This window comes from Pipistrellus hanaki (genome assembly GCF_964339955.1).
Source record: "Pipistrellus hanaki genome assembly, chromosome: 9".
In the NCBI taxonomy this organism is placed as follows: domain Eukaryota; kingdom Metazoa; phylum Chordata; class Mammalia; order Chiroptera; family Vespertilionidae; genus Pipistrellus; species Pipistrellus hanaki.
The window spans coordinates 13922504-13950063 of record NC_140511.1 but is presented as its reverse complement, the minus strand read 5'-3'; the positions used below and the strand labels follow the sequence as shown (position 1 = coordinate 13950063).

At 45.0% G+C, this 27560-nt stretch overlaps 1 protein-coding gene across 27 annotated transcripts in view; it reads right to left on the bottom strand.

The window, feature by feature from the left end:
• NCAM1 (neural cell adhesion molecule 1) overlaps nt 1-27560 on the bottom strand; it is a 312328-nt gene that overhangs the window by 50789 nt on the left and 233979 nt on the right. For all 27 annotated transcript variants that reach the window (XM_084893700.1, XM_084893720.1, XM_084893723.1 and 24 more), the window contains exons 2-7: nt 7838-7912; nt 5948-6166; nt 4764-4907; nt 4256-4393; nt 2937-3054; nt 2341-2507 (exon numbers count right to left, since the gene is read on the bottom strand). In XM_084893700.1, the coding sequence (XP_084749826.1) occupies nt 2341-2507; nt 2937-3054; nt 4256-4393; nt 4764-4907; nt 5948-6166; nt 7838-7912 (861 nt within the window). The remainder of the gene's footprint in view (nt 1-2340; nt 2508-2936; nt 3055-4255; nt 4394-4763; nt 4908-5947; nt 6167-7837; nt 7913-27560) is intronic.

The window sequence follows — 27560 nt, the reverse complement described above, 5'->3', positions numbered from 1 at the left end:
GAGGAGGAGCCAGATGATGCTGAGATTCGTAATGCCTAGGAAAGTTGTGGGTAACTTGGGTTGTGGAGTGGGCTGGGGGCGGGGGGGAAGGAGATGAGTTGAGACGAGTTCATTTTCCAAATGTTTTGGGTAACGCAAGAAAGCACAAGCATTCAAAGCTGAGTTAAATGTTAACACATTAGAGAAAATTGAATTTTCCCAATTTAAAACAATTATACTCTGAAATTGCTAAACCTTCCATAGAAAAGATAACACAGCACAAGTGTAACTCATTTCACTAATAGAGAAAAGGCCAGACTAGATAAACAAATGAAAAATAAGTAAATTAAAATTATGGCTAATTTTTGAAAGAACTGCATTTCCTTTATATTCAGATTCACCCAGTAACCTCATGTAGGCTAACAAACTACTGCCTACATACAGCCTCCAAATTGAGGCCCTTGATTCTGCTTTAATAAACTGAAAATAATGATAGAGCTTTGCATTTTCTGTAGAAAATATCTGCTTCTATATAAAACTACCACATAGTTCAAATACTCTACTGAAGTTAATCTGTACTAACAGCCAGCTCTGCAAATCCTTTATTGCCAGCCAGCACATGGGCTCATCTCAGCCAGTTTGGCCCAATGATCATGCATTTGAACCCATGGAGCCTATAAATAAGGTCTTCCTCTAGGAAGGCTTTGTGTCTACCCTGATAAATAGGACTTTGAGAAAGGCCACAGCTCATCTTGGATGCAGTAAGTGTTAAGTGCTGTTGAGAAGGAGGTATGTACTCAGTTACATACTGAATTAATCTGAATCAAACTGATACACTGTTTATAAACCCAATTGTTATTAATGAATAAATAAGATTCATCTGTGATTAGCAAGTCCAATTACATATAGATGCTTGATTTTCAAAGCTCTGTGTTTACAAACATGGATCAGTTCTCCAGATCAGGCTAAACAAGCAGGTCCCATGCAGCTTCCCAGGCATGAACCTCTGACACCTGCACTAGTAGTACTATCTACAATGGACTAGCTTATGTGTGGAAAGCTGTATGTGTTTTTTTTTTTTTTTTTTAAATATACTTTTATTGATTTCAGAGAGAGAAAGGGAAAGGGAGAGCTAGACACATCAATGATGACAAAGAATCATTGATCGGCTGACTCCTACAGGCCCCCTATTGGGGATCGAGCCTGCAACCCAAGGCATGGGCCCTGCAGAGGAATAGAACTGTGACCTCCTGGTTCATAGGTTGACGCTCAACCACTGAGCTACACTGGCTGGGCTTAGCTGTGGTTTTTAAAAAGATGAGCAGAGAGAGTAGAGAGCCATTAGGTTGCACATTTTCCCACCACAAATCCTTTTTCCAAGATCAGGTCAAAATTTATTTCAGTTTTAAATGCATGGGAATTAACTGAGTTCATAAAGAAGTGAGTAGAGGTGTGAGGACTCTTTTCATGACTTTTATGACACTGTTTCACACAGGCCAGGGAAAGAAGAAAAGGGAAATGGAAGCACTGGTCACTAACATGTACTAAGGGCCTATGATGAGTCTGGTTGTGTTGGGTGTGCTAGAGAAAAGGTCTCTCACCTTCACTAAGTGTGTGCTCTGCCATCTTGAATTCTACACACTTAGTGGAGGTGAGAGACAAGCAATTCCCAAAATAAATATGTAAATGAGGCTAGCTCAGGTACTGATCAGTACCATGAAGAAGACACAGTAAGATTAATGGGGTGGTAATACAGTTGCTGCACGAGGCAGGGCAGTGAAGGGAGGACTCATTGAGAAGGTGGTTGAGTTGAGATCTGAATGGTGGAAGAGGAGAAGCAGCTGGGAGCAGATCTGGACGAACGACATTCCAAGCAGAAGGAACATCACGTGCAACGTCCCTGAGCAGGGAACCACCGTGCTATGCCCCGAGGGACAGAAAGGAGGCCTGAGGCTGTTGAATGTGGAACAAAGTGGAGGAAGGATGAGATGGGGAAGGAAGATGGGCTAGCTCAGGTTTAGTCTTGCGCCCAAGGTAGGAGGTCTAGATTTTATTCTGATTGCAATAGGAAGTAATGGGAGGGCTTTAAACAGAGGAGTGACACTAAGGTCATTCTCACACTTAAGGAGTGAGTAGGAGGGGATGAGGGGACCCATGAGAGGTAGGCAGGGGGACCAGCTAGGAGGCTGTCTCACTGACCAGGGGAGCAGGAGGGTGGCTTGAACCGGGGCATAGGTGACAGAGCTGGCATGGAGAAGCTGCATTTGGGGTAGATTCTGAGGCAGAGTGGACAGGCCCTGCAGATGGATTGAGTGTTCAGGGTAAGGGGAATTTAGTGACCTTGACCCCCACTGTCCTTACCAAAAACTTTGAGGTGGATGGACGCGTCTTGCTCTCCAGCTTTGTTCTCGGCGATGCAGACATACTCAGCCTCATCGTTCTTATCCACCCTCCTGATGGTCAGCTCTGAACTGTCGTCACTAAAGACATACTTCTCGTCTTCCTCATTCTCTATCAGATCCCCATCCCTGTAGGGTGCACAAAGACAAAGTACCATGATTTTGACCACAGAGGGAAGATGTTTGTTTTTAATTTGTTTTCATAAAATGCAGTCTGAGCCCATGAGAAAGGCTCAGTCTTCACAAAAAGTTAAGACATCAAATTGTATTTCCAAATATTCCTTAGATTTCTCCACCCAAACTTCTGATTCTGTCCCTGGGCTATAAACTGCACTCCCAGACACACCAAAGAGGGCCTCTCTACCCACGGACTGAGGATGCAGGAGGAATCCAATGCACAAGGCAGGAGAACTGTGCAAGAGAGTGCAGCCTGTACTTGGAGTCAAGGACATCCCCAGGCAGGCTGTCCCTGCTCCATGGCAATGCCAACCCGGAGCAGGCCCTGTGCTGGCTCCTTCTCCACTAGTCCCTGATCCAACGCAGGAGCCAGGGTCTTACTTTGTCCAGCTCATGGTGGGCTCCGGGAAGCCTTCAGCATCACACACCAAGGTGACAGACTGGCCAAGGTTGGCGGTGGCATTCACGATGCTTTGCCTGGCCTGGACGGTGGGCGGTACTGAAGGAAAGAAAGGCTGTCAGGGGTGGTTGTGAAAACTTGGAAGAATCCAGTGGCCTGGAGAAGAGGCACTTCTAGGGAACCCTAAGTCAAGGGTCACACCTGGGGGTCAAGGGTTCTGGGCAGCTGCAGAGTTAGTGTAAGGGATCTAAATTCAGGCACATACTAAATAATTACTATAAACTGAATAAATAATTTACCCCAAGATGCACTAGTGTTTTATAACAATATACAGGTGTGGAAAAAAGTAGGATTACAAGTGTGTTATTTATTTATTACTTACTATATTTATTATTATTGATCTACTTTTGCTCACACCTGTATAATGTTGTATTTTAGTAATATGGCTTCCAAAGCTATATATTAATGTATTTTATTCATTTAAAAAAATGGTGTTCAATTCGTAGTAGCTATTTATTATTATATATTTTTTTCAATCAGTGTATATTCAACTTACAACTACCATGGCTAGGGAACTTGATATTCAAAATGGGACTCTTCATACTGGAAAACGTTGAAACTCCTGATCCCGGAGATTAAATGGTTATTGCCAATTTGAAACGCACCAGTGCACCAGGGTGACATTTCTCTGGAAATGTCATAAGCAGCCCTGTGCACAAACTGTTTTACCAAAGGAATGAAGTCGGGGAGGGGTGTTGGCAAAAGTATATATCAATAGCCCAAACAATCTGACCATGATATACTTATTTTCTTAATACTGACATTATAGTTTCCTGTAAACATTTTGTAAATGTCAGATCGATTCCACTGGTGTGTTTATTTGACACTGCAAATTGAGATTAATAAGCCCATGGGCCATGATTCTGACTATTCTGAGGCCTGAATTGATTATAGTATTTTCTTTGCACACTGAACCAGGGGACTAATTTCACAATTATAAGGACAGCGGAGGCTGAATAAGAATGTATTAGTAAGCACAGGGAAAGTGGTTCAAGACAATGAAGGGCATTCAAAAACTGCATTAATAGTCCCCACAGTTAAGGGAAATGCAGAAGACAAGTATATATATTGTTTTTGTTTTTGTTTTTTAAAGAACTAAGCAGGAGGCAATAGGAAGTAGGGGGATTCAGCCGAGATTGAATGAGTCTACACTTTATACATCAAGGAGGAGGTTAAAGAAAATGATATTGGGGACCAAGGTTGTAGCAATGGAGATAGCAGAAAGAACAGATCTCCTCACCATTCACAATGACCTGAATGTCCTTGAAGTTGATCTCCCCTCGTGCCAGGATCCTGCCCTCACATCGGTAAGTACCCTCATCTGTTTTCTTGATGTTCCGAATCTGCAGGTAGTTGTTGGACAGGACTATGAATCGGACTAGAAGAGACAAGAGGCAGGTCCATCCAAGGATCAATTAGAGAACTTGTATCTGTAGGAAGGTCGCTGAGCCTTTCCCTTTTCCTAGCTTCAGTCTTATGAGGTGTTGCTTTAAGCTGAAATAAGAAAATGTGTCTCTGGCTTTGACATAGAGCCAAGACCAAATGACTATTGTCAATTTGTCTCTTTCTTTGGAGAAAGTCCCTGAACATACAAGCTACAGACATATACCCATCTAGGATCTAAACTGCATGTGGTTCTGGGAAGGACACTGGAGTTTGGGTCAAAATGTTTCAGAGGCCAGCAGAGATGGAACTCTAGGGGACTTGGTGGCCCAGGAGAAGGCTTCTGCCAGGGAATCAGGTCTCACCATCTTTTTTCAGGATGACATCTCGGCCTTTGTGTTTCCAGATGATGGTTGGGGGTAGAGAGCTGACCACATCACACACAATCACTGCGTCTTCCCCCTCCCTGAACTCCTGGGGAGTTGGTGCATTCTTGAACATGAGCTTCTCTGGAAAATGAGAAAACAGCTGGTTTACCTACAAAGATCCTTTTCCACTGGAGCCAAACTGCCTGGATTCCAGTTGCAGGCAACTCTCAAGACATATATACAATGGAATAGAGAGGTTTCTACCCAGTACTTAGTCAAAGATGCCAGGTGGAGCAGCTGGCACAAGTAGGGGAATATGCTGTGGAAGTTTGGCAATCAATTTCTATCACTGAGTGCTACATTTATCACACTTTGTGCATGAAACATCTGTGGAGGGAAAGGAAGATCTTTACCAGGGTCCCTTGCCATGTGGAATAGTGCCATTGAGACACAGTGTGTAAGTAGAATGAACTGGTAGAACACCTATTCTACAATGAACAGCAGGAGTTATCAATCCCTTCTCTGTCTCCCACTCTGTGTGATAGTCCAACCTCAACTTTCCTGCAGCAGATAGAATTTTAAAGAATAGAACAGAAGAAAAGAAATAATGGCAATAAATACTGTGACAATCCATACTGTTCCATTAGTGGTCACCTACCATTACACTGGCCAATGGAACAGAGGCATGATTACAAGGTGATGAGATGCCACCATCAGACCAAGTAGCAATTGTAGCTGCCTGTTCTGAGTGGAATGGTGTGTTCAAAGAAATAATATCCCCCTAACCCTCCACTGAGCTTTTTGACTCCATTACCAGCACGGGAGAGTGAAATAAGAGGGGATCCTGAATTGTACAACGGTTAGTCAATACTTGGGGAAGTGATGGGGCACCCATAATAGTTCTCTGGGAACTGTGTAGTTTGAATTTAGAGTTGGATGCCAGTGGGAGGTTGCTGTGACCAGCATGAACCCGAGTTGTGAGTTCTGAGTTGGCCCAGGATCATTTAAGAGCATATTGGAGCTCTTAGTACAGTTCAGAAAATACTTAGGTTGAGGCAAGATGGAAAGAAGCCCTGTCAAGCCGCCAGCTGGTCCTCTTTTGCCATCCCACTCTGCCTGCTGCCCATGTATCTTCCTGGCCAAAGACAAGGACAAATATAGAAGGAGGAGGAGGCTCTTACGGAAGATCTTCACGTTGACAGTGGCCTCTGACTCACTGCCGTCCTCGCCAGTGACCACACACTTGTAAATGCCGGCATCGTCAATGTCGGCATTGTAGATAGTGAGGGTGGAAGAAGAGTCGTCATTCCATACCACTGAGATCCGCTGCTGGTTCGGGGTGAGCTTTTCTCCATTGGGGGAGAACCAGGAGATGTCTTTATCTTTAGCCTCCCCTGCCACTGAAGAGGAAGAGATTATTTTCGAACCACAGAAGTTAAAAAGACGAAGTCCCCTCATGGATCACTGGTACTCAATAAGAACTACCATACAGAGATCATCGGGCGTAATGATTGGGAAGCATGACCATTTATGTAGAGTGTCACTCTGGCTTCTGTGTTGAACTGTGATTACATAACCCCAGCTATGATATTTGGAAGGGACTCAACAAGTACTGGTACCAGTATCTGATAGCAGTCCTATAGAGGAGATATTTGCTGAGGACCTACTGTGTGCTGAGCACTCAGCTAGGAGCTTACAGCCTCATGAATGAGAGTGGGGGGCAAAGGGAGTCAGCATATCTTGGAGCTGAGATCGAGGAACTAGCTGGTTTGAGCGAAGTGATCAGTTTGTGTTCAGAAGCTCAGATTGTGGTCTCTTGAGTGGAAGATGAGACACTAGTTAGCTAGGAGTGCAGACTCCAACTACTTTTATCCTAACATCTGCCTGCACAAACTGGCATGTCTGGCATTCCAGCAGCCCTGACATAGACAGACACATTCATCTCCTACAATGCTGAGAAGAAGACAGCTAGAATCAGCCAAATGTCCTTTCCCCAGGCACTGAGGAGGGACAGATATTGCTGCTCAGCTGCCCCAGACACTGAGCTGGACCAGGGCTCTGGACCCGGCCACGTGGCTTCACCCAGCCCTCTGCACACGCCTCCCTAACCCACACCACCATCCCCGCACATATGCTTGGTATGGAAATGAAGCAGTCTTCCTCTCAGGGCCCATTATGTTTTCAATAAATATTGCTATTTGCAAGATGTGCTGTGGGCTCCAGGCTGCATACCTAGATCATGTAAATTGCCAAAATGAAGGCGAAGCTGGAGTGAACGCATCTGGAGGCCGCAGCCACCTCACCCAATGCAATCAGGGTAACATTCCAAGGCCCCTCCTGCTGCAAGTGGCTCGTTAAATGTCCCAGTTTACACCTATCTCAGCTTTTTCCTGGTTCCCCCACTTTCCAAATTCCAGGCGTATCACCTACAGATAATTCAAAGCTTAATGTGAAGCCTGATCCTCCACAGGCCAGCTCCTGGTAATTATCTGAGCTGTGGAAACAGGGCATAATTTCTAGAGAGAAAACAAGGACCCCAGCTCTGACAATCCTAGAGCTCTGGTGGGGGCAATGGGACAGAATATTGAATTCACAATGGACCTGGAAACCCAGGACACGCATCCACATTGCAGAAGAGACACCAGTGCTCAATTTCCATTCAGGCAAGTTTGGCGCTTGGATGTTCCTGTTCTGGGGATTCTGAGAATAAGCCTCACACTGACTCACTGAGGTATCATTTCTTCCTCTGCTGTCAGTTACGGGCTCTGGATGTGTTCAGAGTGGAGGTTTGGAGCTGACTCACTCTTCTGGGAGTTGTGCTGACTCTCCCAGGAACATCCCCAGTGCTCCATCACCAAGTGCAAGTCCAGGTACAATTCCCTGTGCTGGGGCTGCCCTTGGAGAGGGGCGGGAGAGGGCCCGAGAGCATCCTTGGCTCCCAAGTCACACTATTGACCCTGCAGCAAAGCTAAACCAAGAATTCTGGGTGTGGTGTGTGTAGTCAGCACACAACCCATGGCTGTTGGTCTGCAGGGAGGATGCCCTGCATGCAGCGGGCCCTGGGCACTTGCCTTGGCATAAGAAGAACTTGGACTCTCCAACGCTGATTTCGCCCTGGCTGGGAACAATATCCACCTGCAGAGAAACTGAGAGAGACGAAGTCCAGTTTAAACACACATTCACATTCCTAAGAATGAAAAAAGGAGCTTTCATTCAAAACTGGCGTTTAGAGCAGAGGGAGAAGGTTGTTTGGGCTTTAAGAACCGGCCACCATCATAGACTCCATGGGTCTTCCTGTGGATTCCAGGAGTGTACATGGTCCGACCACTCACTGTGGCACTGCCACCTCTGCCTTCTAGTGCCAGGCACCCTGGGAGGTCTGGGATGATCTCTTCACTGAGAGGTTCTGTACAGGCTATGGTTCTATTCCAACCAACAGCACTTCTGAGAGTCACGGACACAGCAGCTCAACAGCTACTTTGGAACCCGGGGCTGTGTGAGAGGGCAGCCTGCTGCTCCAGAACTCCGCACAGGGGTCTCCTGCCAGCCTGTCACGCTGCCATGCTTAGTGACTATGGAGAAGGACCCCACGGGGTGGCCCAAATGGATTTGGAGGTAGGAGGTGCCAATTCTCACCTTTCTCATGACTGGAGGACCAATGCATCTCTTTCCATAACAGGAGCCAGCATCACACATCCCCACCCCGATGAGTCAGACCCCCTTCTGAAATGCTGGTGCCCGTGCCCTGTTAAGTTCCCTGGGTACCCTGACAGCTTGACCTGAGTTTTTATTTGCATAGCCACGCGCTCCGTCATTGCACTCCACAGATAAGACAAAACACATTGTACTGGGTCTCAGATTCCTGTACTCATTCGGCTCCTTGTTTATCTGTTCAGGACAGATAAATGTATCCATGAAAATACAGTTTTAGGTCAGAAAGGAAATGTTTTTGTTCATTTGGGTTCCACTTCCTCCTGCCTCCTTTCCTCTTAGTAAATCTGATGGCCAACAGACATTTGGTTCAATGCATGTAGCTTCGCAAAGGAGCTTGAACGAAACAGGCAGGGTAATGCAGACCCTGTGAGCCCCTCCTTAGAACAGCCATTTTCCCTGCACAGTGGCGGTGGGAATGCTGGTTGCCATGGTGAAGCACTTGCAGGCAGAGCTGTCACAGGTCTCAGTCTGCCCCCATTTGAAGAAGGGACCACAGTCATGCTCAGCTGAATGGAGGGATCAAAGGGCCTGAGTGGGGGCTTTGAAGGGGAGCATCTCAGCTATTAAGGGTAAGGCTTTCCTAAACTCCTACCAACAGACAAAGCAGACCATGGCAAAACCCAGCAGGGGCAGCAGAGGAGGATGGCTTGGAGAAGACAGAGACCGAAAAGCAAAGGAGCCAGGATAAGGGGCAGAGTCAGGCACAGGGTCCAGCTGGGAGAGGATGCTGAACACTCCACTGTGAGGACAAGAGGCAGGGACTCAAAGACTGCCAACACTGGTTTGGAAGAAATATCACAGTGGTGGAGGGGCAGCTGGTCTCTCCCTCAGGTGGCTAGCTGCCGATTACTCATTGGGGGCTCAGGACTGAATTCTTCTTGAGAGCTGTGCAGTCTTCGCCTCCCTTCCCTGCTTGTCGCCCACAGCACACAGAACCGCAGTGGAACACAGGGTCAGACGAGGGACACTGCAGCCACGGCACCCGTGTGACTGGCTGGGCTGCTTCTCCCATCACTCTTGTCCCCGTGGAGTCAGTGCCACTCAAGTCTACACTGAGGGAGCCGGAAAGAGTCTCAACCGTCACCGTGTCCCGCCTCCTCATTTTTCTGGATGAGAAAAGTAAGGTAGAGTGACTTCCTGAAGGTCACTTCCAGGTAGGGCCAGGGTGACCCCAGAGCCCAGGCCACCCGGCTTTCAGCTCAGTGTTCTTTCTACTGTGCAATGCTGCCTCTGCAAGTAGAGGCTGAACTGTTTCCATTCAAGTTAACAAGCAACCTGGCCAACCAGGGGAGCAACCTGGCCCTCTGACTCACCACCTCCTACCAGACCAGAGCGAGCCCAGAACGGACAGGGCCCACAGTGCTTAGGGCAATAGCACAGTGCCATCCACCTAAGGGCAAGCAGGACCTTTTTTTATCCCATTCTGCAGCTCAAATTCTAAGGTACAAGAGGCCCATGAAGCCCAGATGCTATGCACAGGCCATCGCCTCTTTGGTGCTGGCCCCAGGGTACTCGCTCAGGCACTGGAGGCTATTTCTGCCCGCAGAGTTCACAGCCCACGTGCTGAGCCCTGCAGCCAGCTCCCACATCTGGATCCAGTTACTCTCACAGAACCTTTGCTGCTCCGAGAAGAATATTCTTACGCCAAGTGAAAAAACAGCCTTCCTTTTTTCAGCTGTTTCCAAACAGAACATGACTCTCAGGGGGCCGGAGAACATGGCAAGGCTGAAGGCTTTCTTACTCAGATGTGGCTGGTGTCTACCTCTGGGCCATGATGGGAAACGAGAAACAAGAATTTCAAAGTAATTCCTACTCTAGCAGATCCCATGCACATGGGCCCCTTGTCATCATAGGCGTTTTTAAAGGAGAGAGATCCACGTAGAGTCCTGACCCTTTGAGCTCATGGAAAAGATGGTGAGATTCCTCCTTCCAAAAAGCAGTGCCAGCTGGGCCGGAGGAAGCCCAGGCTCTGGCCACTAGTGCCTGGATGTGTTCCACTGCTGCACATGCCAGTTCTTCCTCCCCAAATGCCACCGTGAATGATCAGGTTTAAAGAAACCGCTTCAGGTGTGGATAGAAGTTTTCTAACTTCCAACTTCAGTAGCAGAGGCTAGCTATAGAGTTTTAGTTGCTAAAGAAAAGGGAATTCATGCTTCAGTTCATAATTTTAAGTGTAACTCCTGCTCCAACCTGCGAACTCCCCTCCACTTCCTTTCTTTCTATTAGTTCTTTCATTGTTTCCAATAAAACTTCTTAACTTGTGCCCTTCTCTAGTTGCATATATGAATGAAATTTTCGAACCAGGCATAACTCTTACGTTAAAGAAACTTATGAAATCATTTCTCCCAGAAAAATATCTCATCCCCTACTTTGCATTAACATTGCATGTTGTCCACTTCATCTTAGATGCATCCGAAGATACATTTGATAAACCTAGGTGTTGGGCCCATCTTCCTGCAGCCACTTCACACTCTCTGGTTTACCAAAGACTCTTCCTTATTTAATCTGATGTGCACAATAGTTCTGAGATATAAAAAGTCCGATATTGTTTCCTTTCTACAAAAGAGGAAATTAAAGCTCAGAGAAATGAGATGACTTGTCCAGGGTAACACAGCTAATGAGAGTAAAGTCAAGATTAAAAGTCATTTAATTTTAAGGCTAGCTCTTTCCCACACGGCACAACTATCATAACCTTCTGTTGGCTGCCCAATAGTATCCTTTTCTTTTTCTTTTTTTAAATATATATTTTATTGATTTTTTACAGAGAGGAAGGGAGAGGGATAGAGAGCTAGAAACATCAATGAGAGAGAAACATTGACCAGCCGCCTCCTGCACACCCCCTTTTGGGGACATGCCCACAACCAATGTACATGCCCTTGACTGGAATCGAACCCGGGACCTTTCAGTCCACAGATCGATGCTCTATCCACTGAGCCAAACTGGTTTCGGCTAGTATCCTTTTCTATTCCTTATTATTTGCTCTCTTCCCAAATTATGGGCTAGAAAGAGCAGAGTGCACAGAAATCTTATAATCAAGTTGCTTTCATCATTTTTACCATGGTTAACTGTAACTGGCCTCCTTGCTCACAGATAATCATAGCATTACTGGAGACCTGGTGCATGAATTCATGCATGGGTGGGGTCTCTCAGCCTGGCCAGCAATCTTGGCTGATTGGGGCTGTCTCACCCAGTCCTGATCAGGGCTGATTGGGGCTGGCCGACTTGGGAGATGGACCTTGGGAGGTTGGTCGGCTGCGGGAGGTTGGTTGTGAGAGGGTACTGATCACCAGGGACAAGCGCCTGCATTGAGCATCTGCTCCCCTGATGGTCAGTGTGCATCATAGCAACTGGTCAACCAGTCGTTCAGTCAACCGGTCTTAACGGTCACTTAGGGGAAGTGGGGTTCAGAGCCAGAATTAATTGTAACGGAGGAGTCAAGAATCAAACCCAGGCTGAATGGAGAGGAAAGGCCCAGCCATTTTTATCCCTGTGAACAGACAGAAAAAAGATTCTCCTGAGACTGAAATGATCCCCTTGTCTCATTTAGAAAGTAAATTAACCCCGTGGGAGAGTTTTATGTTTTAAGATGTATTTTCTGTTTAAATGCCTTTTTTTTTTTTTTTTAAAGATATAATATTCTGAAAGATTGCTGACTTGTTTATTAGGAAATAGCTTCAGCTGTGGATAAAAGTTTTCTAACTTCCAACTCACATAAGAGAAGATAGTTATAGAGTTTTAGTTGCTAAAGAAAAGGGAATTCATGTTTCAGTTCGTCAAAGATGCTAAGGCACTTATCAGGATGGGAGGGAGTCTTACGAAGGCAAAGTGACAGGAAAACATTATTCTGATTTCAGAAAGGGGTTCACAGGTTTCCCTGGAGTCAGCAACTTCTTGCAGCCATTTATTGTCCTGGTGTCCTTTCATGGTTCTAATGTGCTTGCGGAGGTGGGAACTGAGAGCAGGAAGTGAACCCAGGTCTCTGTCCAGCTGATTGAAAAGACTTTCTGTTAAACGGTTACAAAAATGGCTGCTGAGGAAGACAGAGAGCAGCGGTGCCGAGGGCCAGGGCAAGGCAGGCACACCTGAGGCAGAGGCCTGGTCACAATGCCAGTGACAGGCCAACTAGAGGATCAGTGGCTACACACCAGATGAGGGGGCATTCTACAACCTTTGCGCTCATGGAAAAGACGGTGAGATCTCAGATTAGCTAAGGATTTCTGAAAAAAGGATTCAAGTGTCACTATATGTTTATTTGGTAAGCTATTATTTTACAAGTGAGCCTTAAATGTCACTTAACCACTTTAACAAAGTAAATGGAATGCTAGCTGCTCTTTCATTTGGAAAAGACAGATGTCTGCACCAGGAGGGTCATGACTGAGGCAGCCCCACTTGCGGGCAACAGTTTGCTCTCATTGGTAGCAAACTGCTCAAGGGAAAACTTCACTGCTAAAGCAGCCAAACTCAAGGAAAAGTAAAAGGAAGTTCTGCAGGATGATTAAGGCCAAAGACTCTGGGCCAGACTGTGAGCTTGAATCTCAGCTCTGCCACTACTAGCTGTGTGATCTTGGCCAAGTTATTTAACCTCTGGTGCTTCTGTTTTCTTATCTGCAAAATGGGGAAAACAGAACCCCTCTCTTAGGGCTGTTGGAAAGATGAAATGAATTAACATATGAGAAGCACTTAGAATAAGGTCTGGCACATAATAAACATTTTATACTTGTGTATTCTTTTTTAAATGATTTTTAAAAAAAATTACTTTTAGAGTGAGGGGAAGGGAGAGGGAGAGAAAGAGAAACATCCATGTGAGAGAGAAATATCGATCGGTTGCCTCCTGAACTCACACGGGCCAGGGATCGACCCCACAACCCAGGCATGTGCCCTGCCTGGAGATGTAACCAGCAATCTTCCAGTGCATGGGTGATACCCAACCAACTGAGCCACACCAGCCAGACTGTATTATTGGTCTTAATAAACCTATATAAACAACCCCTCCCAAAGAAATTATATGATTACTATTTTTGAGGGAAGCCATGTTTCTCTTCATGGTTTAAAATAAAATAGTAACCTTTCTTAATGATCCAGTTGGTGGTCAGGTGACCTGATTCCACTCTTCATTAGTTTAAGTCTTAAATAAAAACTTTAAGATATTTTACCTGCCAGTCAGAACTCTTTTGCTATAAAAGATGACTGTATTTGCCTGGCTGGTGTGGCTCATTGGTTGAACTAGTAGATATGGTTCGATTCCTGGTCAAAGCACATGGCTGGGTTGCGGGTTCAATGCCCAGTAGGGGGTGTGCAGGAGGTGGCTGATCAATGATTCCTTCTAATCAGTGATGTTTCTACTCCTCTCCCTTCTTCTATCTGAAATCAATGAGAACATGTTCAAAAGAAAAAAATGACTGAATTCAAAGTTGAAAAACAATGTGGGTACCATAGGCAAATCACTTCACTTTGGCCTCAGTTTTCTCATCTGTAAATGTGGATTATAATCAAGCTGAATTCTTGTGGCTGGATTATCATGAGAATTAGAAATCAGGGATGAGTCCTGATTAAGATGTCAGAATCTGGAGTCAGAGAGGCCTGGCTCCACTTTCCAGCACTGATGCTTAGTAACTCTGAGTTCTCAGGAGACTCTCAGCGCCTGTTTTCCACATCTGTAAATGAACATAACAACCCTGTTGATCTCAGGGCTGCTGAGATGATTTAGTAAAGCAATGTTTATAAAGTGCCGAGTACAAGGTCAACTGTGTTGGTTGTTTTTTTAAATGACAGTGCATGTATGATACTACTTTGAACTTCGACATACACAGACACAGACACACACACACACACACACACACACACACACACACACCAAACAAAATCCCCAGTAATGCTTGTAATGAGTATGAGAGTGTGTGTGTGTGTGTGTGTGTGTGTGTGTGTGTGTGAACAGAATAAACCGATAGAGTGTGTGTGTGTGTGTGTGTGTGTGTGTGCGTGTTTATATTTTTATGTACATATGGATATAATCATTGAGAGCCTAGATAAGAGTGTATGTGTGTGAACAGAATAAGGCAACTTGTCAGATTGCTATCGTTTCAAGATCCAGCTGGACATAGATAAATTGGTCTCATTTTGGGAGAGAAAAACAAATGAATTATCAGGGATGATGAAGGGCCCTCATCTACACTGGACATCTGAGTCCTACAATTCTAGGTTGAGCTATTATGGACAGCATCTGGGAAAAAGAAAAAGACTGCTTTACTTTCAAATATTAGCCAAACCCAGCTGGTGTGGCTTAGGGGTTGAGCATCGACCTATGAACCAGGAGGTCACAGTTCAATCCCTGGTCAGGGCACATGCCTGGGTTGTGGGCTCGATCCCCAGTGTGGGACATGTAGGAGGGAACTGATCAATGATTCTCTCTTATCATTGATGTTTCTATCTCTCTCTCCCTTTCTGAAATCAATAAAAAGATATACATATATAAAGAAAAAAAACATTAACTCAAAAGTTAGATGTCATTGCAAAGAAATTATGAAATGCGTGCTCTTACAGATTTGGGCTTCAGGTTCTATATAATGGTGTCATAGTGGCAGAACATATTCTAATTGCCAATGGAAGCGTCCTCATTGCTTAAAGCTGGCTCATAGCAGCAACTAAAATCATCTCGAAGTCATACTTAAGACCACCAATCCTGTGGTCAGCCTCTCTAGGGCCCCATCTCTCTAAATGCTGAGAATTCTATTTAATTCCCATGTAAACCTAAATACCCCGAGGTAATCTAGCTTGGGTTTCCAAGCCAAACTGAGATAAGCTTATAACCAAAGCCTTGGGAAACCCTCTGTGTGAAGCCCCCACAGGACCCTCGGCCCCTGGTTTCCTGACACACCTGCCAGCCTAGAGAGTGAAAAAAGCCCTCAAGAAAGCGATGCTCATTCCACACCAGCACACAGCATGTGAGCCTAGAGGGGTAAGGAAGAGGACTATTGATGGTGATGGTGGGTTCATTCGTTCTGCCATGAAATCAAGACCTACCATACAGATAAGCTGCAGGTAAGATGCAGACATCGCTAACTCAAATTCTCTTGAAAGAGATGCTGGGCTCATATCCCAAACAGTCATCATTTTAACAAAGGCACCCAAACTGGGCAGTGTTTCATTACGAAAGTGCTGCAGTAAGGAGTGCAGGTGAAAATTCTCTTTAATCTCCTCAAAACAGGCGACTCTTCCAAACAGAGTGATGGGGGAGGTACGGAGAAGTTGAATATGGCTTCAGAATTCTCCAGCTTTGTATGCCACACGATATTATAATTGGCATTATAATATAGTAAGGCAGAAAAAGTATTAAACCACTCTGCACAACTGAGGCCAGGTGATTAATCTGATATTCCTTCACCCCAAATAGTCTATCCTATAGAATTCTGATAGCCAAGCAACAGAAAACAAGTTGCCAGAAGCAGGAGACCTACTTCTTAGTGTAATAAATTACTTGAGCTGTTGGGCATCAAGAATGGGTGGGCACCTGCTTGGTTCCATGGTTCTGGCTTCAGATCAGATCTCAGAGCCAAGGCAGATAACAACTCCAACTACCGAGTCCCTGGGTCAAAGTGTGTTTCATTAGTTCTGATGAGATGGTTTAGTTTTAGTTTTTTTTTTTTAAATATATATATTTTATTGATTTTTTACAGAAAGGAAGAGAGAGGGATAGAGAGTTAGAAACATCGATGAGAGAGAATCATCAATCAACTGCCTCTTGCATACCTCCCACTGGAGATGTGCCCGCAACCAAGGTACATGCCCTTAACAGGAATCAAACCCAGGACCTTTCAGTGCATAGGCTGACGCTCTATCCACTGAGCCAAACTGGTTTTGCAGATGGTTTAGTTTTATAGAGAGAATTCAATGATTTCAAAACCCAGTTGTTGTCCCCACACATGACCCAGAAGCTAGAAGACTGGACTAATGGCCCATCATACGTGTCCTGTGCTTCTGGTTACAGGGCAGCAAGATCTCCACGTTGTTTTAATCTGCTTGGAAGTAATAGGTCCTTACTCCCTTGGCCATTCTCCATCCCCAAGAATGGAACACCTTTCACAGGCAGTCAGAAGAAATGACTCAAAGGGATAGTGAGCAAGGTCATGACCCAATCAAGCTCCATGCCAGGTCCATAAGTCAGATGCTGGGAGAAGCCAGCCTGCACTGATGGAAGGAGCTTGTTGGTTTACTTGTCTTAATGGAGGATCATAAAAGAAGAAGGTGCATTGGTGAACATATTGTATTTACTTTCTCAAAGCAGCAGAAAGAGGGATACCAATAGAGGCCCAAAGGGACAGATTCCAGGCCAGGTGTGAGCGTTAGCCCAGTCTCATATGGTCCCCAAGGGGAGAAAGCAGGAACGTTCCACAGCCCCTCCCACTGAGGCGCACTTAGCTGCATGCATGTGTGTGCCAGGAGGTGGCAAATGTGGTCTATTTGTACCAGGACTTCTTAGTCTCCTACTGCATCCATTCCTGGCTGGGATTATAGAGCCCTTATTTATGAAGCTCGAAGCTGGAGAGGACCTCAGGCATAGCCTCCAGCCCCTTCCCTGTGCAGATGGGACATGCCAGTACGGGGAGCCTAAGGTCCCTACTGCAATGTTTGGGAGTACGGTGTTCACTCCACACGCTGCCCCGGGACCTGAGGCCTCTTCATGCTTGGTGTCTCATTTTCTTTGTGTGCCCTCAGTTGCTATTTCACCAGCTGTTTTCTCTCACCCATCTGCCCTAGTCTCACCTCTGTCCCCAAAAGAGCAGGAAGCATCAGGAGAGAGACAAGTTCTATTAAGTGCAACGAGGAAGCCAGACAAAGGGCAGGTGCTCTGTTAGTCCCGACCCAAACCAATTAAAGTGTCCTGGGCTGCCAAGGCCAGGGGCATTTTGAACAAGCCCCTCAGGTTCCCTGCTTCCTTTTCAGACTGCTCTTCCTGTTTCTCTTCCTGGAAGAGCCAGATGCAGGCCAAAATGCAGGGCAAGGACGCAAATAGATGTTAGGACCTCAGCCAAGCTTTTCCCAGGAAAACGACATAAAATCTACCAATCTGCTTGATAACCCAGGCCTTCTTAGAAAACTGCTGCATTCTGTCCCATTGCTTCAGGATATCCTGACAATGCTTTCCTAGGTCTGCTCTCCTGAAACCTTGCTGACGAAATGACTCATTGAACTTCTTTTCTTCCAGCCATAAAAAGGTACTGATACAAGGCGAATCGCTCTCCTCCTTCCCAACAGCTTTTGCCAGCACGGCAAGAAACTGGAATTATATCTTTTAATATTTGTCCAGCTGTTGTTTGCAGATGTTGTAAGAACACCCAGAAAATAAGAAGTTAGAGAATGCTACCAAGCAACTTCATCCTGAGAATTTTAGGTCCTGCCCGTGTCTTTCAAAAATGTCCTTACGTATTCATAGCTTTAAGCACATCTGGGCTATAGAAGATACAAAGGCTTATAATATCTCAAACAACCAGTGCAATTGGTTAATTGTTAGAATTGTTAAATCTGGTTTCTGTCAAGTGAAAAATCCACACTCTCAAACAAAGACATATATGTATATACAACTAAATATGTGTGTGTGTGTGTGTGTGTGTGTATTTCTATGTGCCAATCACCATACTAAGCAGTTTATTTAATTCATATAGTCCTCATAACAATCCTACAAGATAGATGATATTATTATCCTATTTGACAAATGAAGAAACTAAGGATTCGAAGGATTAAGTAACAGGCCCAAGGCCAAGATTTGAACCCAGGCAGATCCGGTTCCATGGTCCTTGGTCTTAAGTATGTATTACTTAACGTTGGTCTGAATTAAAGTCAACTTTCATGAAAAAGGGGTTGATTTTGTGCTGGATAAAATGGGATACAAGCACACACGTAGAAAGAGACACTATATAGTGATTCAGGGGTTGGAAACAGGTTCCAGGCCACACTCTTCTCCTGGTGTAGCCCTGCCTTCATCTCTGCACTGTCTGCTCTAGCCCCTCCCCCCAAGGACCCTGGCTTCAAGGCCCACCTGCAGTCCTTCCCATCTGCCAGCAGTGCTCAGCATTAGTGATGGCCACCAAGAGGGATCAGGCCAGAGGCTTTGAGTTGGACTTTCCCATCTGTGGGTTACACCTGATCTCCCCCACTTTGGATTCTGACTAAGCCATTTCATCCCTTCTTACATGTTAATATTAAAATTATTCTTTGGTGATACCTTTGTTGTAACTGGCTCTTAGCCTCTCTGCAGGGTGTGAATTGAAATGGTTTATTCTTGTAGCTATTCAACTGGTGCTCTGTCAAAGCAGTTGTTCTCCTTAAGAAGCCATCTGTAGAGTGTCCATGGTAGAGATATTCCTACCAGAGTTCATATTCGGTTCTACTGGATGGAGAGTCCATTCCCTACTCCCTTGGCCATTGTCACTCTTAATCAGATGGTGCATGGCCTATTGAATAACACATAGTATACTACATTGTATAAAAATTTGAAGGGGACAGAAGAAAACCAAGACATTAATAAAATAAATAATTTTATAAATAGCATACCCATCATTCTGGGAAATAACTTAATTGCTTTTTTAAATTAGGGAAAAAATAAGAAAGCTGTTGCTGGTACCACTAATTAGAGTAAGAGCTGAAATGTCATATCTATCACTATGACTTCTCAGGAATTTAAAACAGAGCAGCCACTGCTCAGATAGGGTGGTGAAGAGGGGAAGGGGTGGTGGCAAATGGTGGCCATGAGGTGATCCTGGCACATCTAAAGTATATCTCTACTCTGAGTCTGTGATATTATATTTTCAGTCTCACCATACACTCATCCTCAGAACTACCCATAACATTACTTTCTTATTTTCAGTTAAAAGTCCTCTGGCTACATTTATGGCCTCCTATCTTCACTCAATGTGACTTCAGGGACCCAGAAGAGCCCCTGACACACTCCCCAGGCTGGTTACTGACATTCCATCTTCATTCTTGGAGCTTTTACCTTATGATTTACATGCCTAACAGCAGCAAGGACCTCTTGCTGTACTCTAGGTTGCTATCAGTCTTTCTAATTTACAATGAATTGAAGATTTGGGTAGAGTTTGTTAGGAGGACTGGGGACAATGGTCCAGTAGATAGGAGGCAGAGAACAAGCAAACATACAATGTTCCTACTCATTTTTATTTATTTTTGTTTTTTACTTATTTACTTACTTATTTATATATTTATTTATTTCTTTATTTTAAAATCTTTATTGTTGAGAATATTACAGATGTCCCCCTTTTTTTTCTTCTCATTGCCCTTCCTCCACTCAGTTTCCATCCTGCCCTGCCCCAGGCCTTCACCACCTTTTTGTCTGTGTCCATAGGTAAGATCCTTAGTTAATCTCTTCCCACCTCCCCTCCTCCCTTCCCTCTGTTCCATGTTTCCATGCCTCTGATTCTTTTTTATTCACCAGTTTATTTTGTTCATTAGATTTATTATTTGTTTATTTTTTATTTTTATTTTAAAATTCAATCGTTATGAATTATATATATATATATATATATATATATATATATATATATATATATAGCCATTTTATTGTTCAGTTTTTTCTTCTTGTTTCTTCTTTTTCTCCTCTTCTTAAAGAATACCCTTCAATCTTTCCTGTAATACTGGTTTAGTAGTGATGAACTCCTTTAGCCTTTCTTGTCTGTGAAGTTCTTCATTGACCTTCAATTCTAAATGATAGCTTTGCTGGGTAGAGTAATCTTGGTTATAGGTCCTTGATATTCATCATCTTAAATATTTCTTGCCACTCCCTTCTGGCCTGCAAAAGTTCTGTTGACAGTCATATGGGTGCTCCCTTGTAGGTAACTGATTTCTTTTCTCTTGCTGCTTTTAAGATTCTCTTTTTGTCATTAATCCTTGGAATTTTAATTATGATGTGTCTTGGTGCAGTCTTCTTTGGGATCCTCTTGTTTGGGACTCTCTGTACTTCTTGGACTTGTAAGTCTGTTTCTTTCACCAGGTAGGGGAAGTTTTCTGTAATTATTTCTTCAAATAGGTTTTCAATATCTTGCTCTCTCTTCTTCTGGTATCCACATAATGTGAATGTTGGTATGCTTGAAGTTGTCCCAGAGACTCCTTACACTCTCTTCATATTTTTGATGGACCTTCTCCATGTGCTAACTATGCTTTCTTCTTGCCCAAAAATAATTCTATAGTCCTAAAGAGCTGCTCATAATAAGTCAAGGACTTTGATGTTCAAGGACTAAAATGAGTAGGATCCCAAGGAACCAATTCAAAGGTCAGGAGCAGATAGGAGACTCAGCCATGAGAAACAGACATGAATCAAACTCCTCTGATGGTGGTGGAGTTTTCTTTTAGGAAGAATTTCTCAGAAAGAGGTGATGTTCCTTAACTTTCCCCAACGTGACAAACTCTGGCCATGAGCCACTTTAACATCAAGTAACTAAACTTTCTTATTCCTGGATCCTTATTTCAATAAGAAGGAAAAACCAACTACAAAGAGACACATTCTCTCTTTAGGAAGTTCATGGAAAATTTTCTATAACTTCAGAGGCCAGATCGTTTTCCTGGCTATGTGAGTTTATAGTGTCCACTGGGATCCTATCTGGCAGCTCCAATGTGGAGTCTAAGGGCCTTAGGTCTCTCCATCTCTTTCTAGCTCTTTCTCTCTCGCTCTTGCTTTCTCTTTCTCTCTCCCTCTTTCACCCTCTATCTCTCACCCGGTCTCCCAGACAATGAATTCCCCTCTGGGAACTAATGTTTTGAACTCTCAAAATGTTACCAAGTTATATTGTCCAGGCAAAACTGAACTCCTTAAAAAAAGATCTCAGATCACTGGCTACTGATTTCTCTTTATTTAGAAATAAAATCAGCGTTGACAGGAGCTACACTGGGGAGTGCAATAACTAGTTTCTATTCCAAACAAGATGACAGCCACAGAACCGAAGAGACCTGACTGGTGGCCACTTAAACATATTTAGATGAGTATCCCTCACACAATAATGCTGTTTTGTGTTGCCTTTAACCTTCAGTTCTTGTCTGTCTGGGTATGTAGCTTCTGACCCCTACGTGTTGCATGTCTTCAATGACACAGCCCACCAGCACTGCAGTGCTGTGCCTTAGAAGCAGCAGTGCATCCGCTGGCTGCCAGAGTGCCTGTGGCGTCCTCTGGATAACGTAGGTCTCTTTGAAGCATGGGTGGTGACAGAATGAGCCCCTCATTTCACATGGGATGGCATCTCCCACACAGGTCTGTCTTTTGTCTGATGGAGCCCCTGCCTTTATTCCCCTTCAGTCCCTCTATCCCCATCCCACCCTGCTACAATTCTCAGGCCTGGCCTTCCTAATACTTCTGTAAGACAGACAGAGAGACAGACAGATAGACAAACAAACAGAACAACAACACACCCAACAACAAGAGCAACAAACTTGGGCCCCCAAAAGCACTGATACTGATGAATTCCTCCTTCCATTTCGTGCATTCTACCCTTTTCTGTAACAAGGCAAACTTCCTTTATTTCTATAAATAAGTCACAGCACGATGTCAGCATCACTATGGCGGCTTTAAAGATGGCGGTATCTTATAGAAAGCTGTTATACAGTGACAACCTGACAGCCAAGTCTACTGAAGGGCCAGAATCACCAGGGTGAACGGCTAGAGGAAAAGAGGACGCAATCCCAGCAGCGTCCACACCCTCCCGCAGGTCACTGAGGCTGCCTCTGCACTTCAGCCCACTGGGCTGGCTGGAGATGCAGACCATCACTCTATTCCTCTTTGTCATCATGAGGTCCCACATTCATTTACATTTCACCAAGAATTTTTCACTGAGTCTATTCAGGCAAGATGACATTTTTAATAGCCTACAGGGACATTACCAAACACACAGGCATGTATGCCTACGCCCGTGTGTGCGCACACACACAGGCACACACACAGCCCAATATACACAATGTCAGGACCAAATGTCACTGGTCTGTGAGTCGTGTGTCTGCTTCCAGGTAAGGAGAGGTGAGGATAAGACCAAGCTTCCCCCACACTTCCAGATAGGTTATAAAGCTAAGAAGCAAAACAAAGTCAACCACCACATCACAGACTTTTCACCTAGTGTTCTGTCCTTTTTGTCGGGGGGGGGGGGTGAGAGGGGCAAGGCTATCAAATAACCAAAATGAACTCAAATCTCAGGCTGGCCCTTGTCTTGGACCAAGATCCTTTTGCAGCATGCCAGAGAGAAACACCCAGAGTCTCAAACCGGAGGGCAGGAAGCCTGGGGCTAGTTTCTCCCAGAGCAAAAGGGGCTGGGGTCAAACAGATTTGACTGATTCTTGCCTCTTATTGAAAGGTCTCTGCACAGCTCGGAGGTGAGGCCCACAGCTCCTCTGAGTGTGAGGAGGTGAGGCCCACAGCTTGGAGGTGAGGCACAGAACTCCTCTAAGTGTGAGGAAGTGAGGCTCTTCTATGTGTGCAAACCCTTAGATACCAGTTGCAAATGGTAAACCTATCAAGTTGGGAATAGGTGACAAAAGAGCATCAAAGACTGCAGTCCGGAAGGAAAGTGCTCTGCACTCAGAGGCTATTCCTGGGTATTCCCAGGATTGGCACAGATTAGACTGAACAGAGTACAGGATGTTCCCTTACCACCTTTAAAAAGGGTCACTCCTGGGTTCTTTCTTTTGTTGAAAATTGGCCAGGGCCATGGAGGGCTGATTGGGGCCTATTGCCTGATCTTAACTGTCAAAGTCTGGCTGCAGGATCTTCTACGGCCATGGAAGCCAGACCAGGAAGGGGTTTGGAGGTAAAGAAGTACACGGCCACTCCCTCCTCTGTGCCTCCAGAGCAGGAGCTCGTACCTCTATTGCAGCGCTCTGTGCTAGAATGTAATGAAGTAGCATCCTTTAAACGGCTGAACTCAGTAAGGGCTGCACCTTTGCATCTTCAATGCTTAGCACAGTGCGTGGCACAAAGTATGCCCTAAAAGACTCGTGCTGAAATAACCTGAAGATCGTTGCTTGACTATCCTTTGCTGAGGGTCACACCAGTCTAATGGTTCCTCAAAGCATGGAACGCACATGTTCAGGCCCTGAAATATATCAGGCTACCTGCATAAGCATTACCTGGAGAATTTAGGAAAAATGGATGTCCTTGCACCCCTGAAGGTTCTAATTCAGCACCTCTGCAATAGGCCCTGCGATTCTAATTTAAAAATGCTTTTCAGATGATTTTGATATGCAGCCAAGTGATGGATCACTGGCCTACCCGGGAGAAATGATGAATTGCAAACAATATCAAACTCATTTAAACTCTTCAAGCCCCTGCCTGAAGTTTTGTATTTTTAACAATTATTCTTATGTTGCCTGGCTTTGTCATTTATCACATTAAGCAATGTGACACAGTTCTACCGAAACTCCCATTTCATGCATTTATTTTCAAGTGTGTCACACCAGCACTTTAGGAAGTATAACCTTACACTCAGAATCCATATACATGTAAACATCATGTTTTTCTAAAAGCTGATAAATCTTGCGATTAAAATGGGTATAATAATAAAGGATAGGAAGTCATAAGGAGGTTCCACTGCCCTAAACACTCAGTGTGTCACCCTGGATCCACCGAGCACAGAATGACAGCTCATTCACTACAAATGGAAGGTGTCAGTGAAGGGTCAGTTGATCAGTGCAATCTTTCTCTTGCTTTGCTGAGCAGGTCAGCATGAACTGTTCCCCATAAAGTCCACGTGAAAGCTCCCACAGCTGAATAAGCTGGCCACTGAGAGGGTGTGGTGGGAGAAATCTGTTCTGGACCCTGCACACCCTTGTTCACTGGAAGAGAAGGGGAAAGGAAGGATGCATGAGGCACCAGACACTATCTTTCTCAAATGTGACTTTGGTGTTCTGAAATAAAAAGTCTCTAGAAACTCCGAATTAGCTATAAATCATAAAACCAGACAAATTACTGCTATCGCATCTGCAAAATGGCAGTTAAAAAGGTTGCCCAGAGCTAAATGGCAGTCTTAGCCCAGAAAGCTTTCTGGCCCATGGTATGAGGAACTGCCTCTTACCTTCATCCTGTTATATTGATGAATTTCAAACCTCCGCAGGAACATTAACCAGGCCTGCTGGATCTGGCACAGTAAAACTTCCAATTGTTTCCAACAGTTCCTAGCTGAATTCATTTTGCTTTCAAAGTGCAGCGTCCCAAGGACAAATACTCCTCTTGTAGGTAAAGAGCATTATTTATTCTTAAATCTCCATGCTAGCTTGCTGATTCTCCTCCCACTCCCCTCATTTTATAAGAAAAAGCCATTTGATGATTCATTAGCTCCTCCCTGAATGTGGGGATTCATAACCACTGGCCATTCAATGTGGCCTTACATACTCCCCACAAATGGCCTACACATAGGAAATGTAGAAGGAAGTGTATAAATACACTTTCATATATGCTCTTCCCCCCCCCCCCCTCTATTTTAAACTATCAAGTGAAATTCAGAAAACTATCCAGAAGTCTGTCACCACAGCTCATTCTGAGGACAATGATCACAGGACGCAAAAGGACAGACACCCTGTGTACCATGCAGGGACCTCACTTGCTTTTTCAGTGGCCGGAGCATCTGAGCACAGGAATGCCCCAACACCAGCTGCTGGCTGGTTAAATGAGTTGTCGCTGAAAGTTTCTTGGCCTCAAAATTAGAAATTGATAACACTATTTCAGAGATGACTCAAGTGGCGGAGAAAAAGAGAGAGGAAGAGAACCATGCCACGCAGCTAAGACTATTAGCTACCTAGAGCGAGGCCAGGTCTTCTCTGTAATTTCAGTTTCTCATACTTGGTTTCATACCCAGCAGGTTCCAATATATACTCTCTATTTCCTGACAGCAGCCTTTCATCTCATTTATGTTTTATCTCCTGAGATGAATATTGTTCCCTAAATTCCTTGGTTAAAAATGCATTTTAAAGTTGTTTTCAGTGGAAATGCCTGGGTCGATCCCTAAAAGGAAGGCCGTACGGTCCAATGGAAAGAGGTGGCTGTACTTTGCAGGAGATCTGGACTCTGGTTCTAATCGCTTCTTGAGTGCTGTAGCCCCGGCATCCAGCTGTAAAATTGGGATCAAAGTAGAGGCAGAGGGTGGAAAAGTGGGAAAAGCAGAAGAAAGAAACAACAAATCCAGGGTTTTCATCCTATCCTTCCCCACAAAAGACCAAGAGGGTTTGAGGAAAGTGGTTTTATCTTGCCTTTGGAAAAGAAGAGGTTGGACTAACTGAGTTCTAAGGTCCATTCCACCTCCAGAGCCACTTGTCTGTGGCCAAGCTGACAATTTATCAGAGGTCCACTCTTCCCATCTCCCCGCCAAACCTGGCTTGTCCCTGTCCTGCAGGTGGGGTGAGGAGGCTTCACCTGCTGGCACAAACCCACCTGCCTCCTGAGTGACCATCAGTGATCCTGGCGGGAGGTGTAAAGCCAGTGTTGCCACCTTAAGCAGGGGGTCCTGGAGTGCCTAGGAGGCACTGATCTCTTGCCAGACCCTCCCAAAGTGGGGCCTTGGTCCCCGGATTCTGCTCCTGGCTGAAGTTCAGGTCTAAATCTGGTGGAACACCCAGCACTCAACACTGCCACCAGTGGGCAGGGAACATGCTCCTAGTCCAAGTTCCTACAGCCATCCTCCTGCCCCAGTCATGCCCAGTTCCCCCTCTGTGAGTCAGAGATGGTAATGTTGTCTGCACCAGAGTGGTGTGAAGATTATGTGAATGACACACATACATAGCAGGCACCCTACAAGAGATAATGATTGTTAAGGTGAATAACTCTACTAGCGAGTGCCAGATAGACGTTAACTACACCTTGTGAGTGCCTGGGAAAAAAGCTCAAGGCCAGCCCAGGGGGTGACTGACGGGTGCACAGAATGAGCAGACCCACTTCCCGCACCTCGCTGAGAGTCCATAAGCTAAGCCCGGTGGTTTTCTCTAATGCACTTCCAGTCCCCCTGGATGGACCATCTGGTAGAAGAGTGAGTTGCAGAACAGCAAACAAGACAGACTATTCCTCTATCAGGCTTTCACTCCCGTTGGGGAACATTCAAAGAGCCACATGCTTCTTCAAGTGTTAAGCAATCCATATGGACTTAAAGGAAGAGATATAAAAAACTGAGGAGAGTAAGTTGCATTTTGCCAAATAACATCATTACGACAAAGGCTAAGAGGAAACCGAGGTGCTAGAAAGAACCTTCTGCCTCCATTTTTCCCCCCCTTCTTCTTGGCTTTATGTATTCTTCTTGGGTAGCTTCTTGGACACGCGTATTCTGGTATTCTGATGTATCCCTGGGGCCTACTTCAAGAAATATTTTTTGAAGCTTAAGTGGCTTAGTGGTCTTATTCAAAGGCTCTGGAGGCCAGTATGTTAAAAATGGAGTGGAGTCCCTCAGTCTCATCACAGGTGGCTGTTTGTCAATGTAATGAAATCATGAGAGAAACAGAGGCTGGACCAGCAAGTACCACCAGGACTCTGGTTGCTTCTAAGGTTCAGTCCAGTTTCTGGTAAGAATGAAGGCCATCTAGATTCAAACCATCTGGTAAACGCTTTCCTAAGAAAAACCAGGCCACACCACCAGAATACTCACATTAATAGCAGGTACTTGGGCCTCAGAACCTATGCCTGCCATGGCCAGACAGATCCCACCAGGCAGAGCTCAGGATGCCACACGGGAACATGGGCAGTAGCTTGGAGCCACCAGGCTGACAGTGCCTGAGAGTTTGCCCAGGTCTCTCCCCCAGCACACACACTCACTCAGACCCCAGAGATTCCTCCAGCTGGACTCTCCCGGCCAGACTGTGGGAGCTCATCTTTATGGTATCATTGAAACTGAGATGACAGTGAAGCCCGGCAGAAGAATCATGTTGCTATTCTAGACCAAGAGTATTTTTATCCTTGTTAGAAACTGTATCAAGAAGCAAAGAGAAAGTGCACTATGAGTGAGACTCCTTCCAGGTACAACACTCACATCATCTAGCAAGATTTGACTCTGAGCCAGATGCTTTACAAATGTCATCTCTGGGACCTGCCACTGTCCCTACACACTCACTGACTGA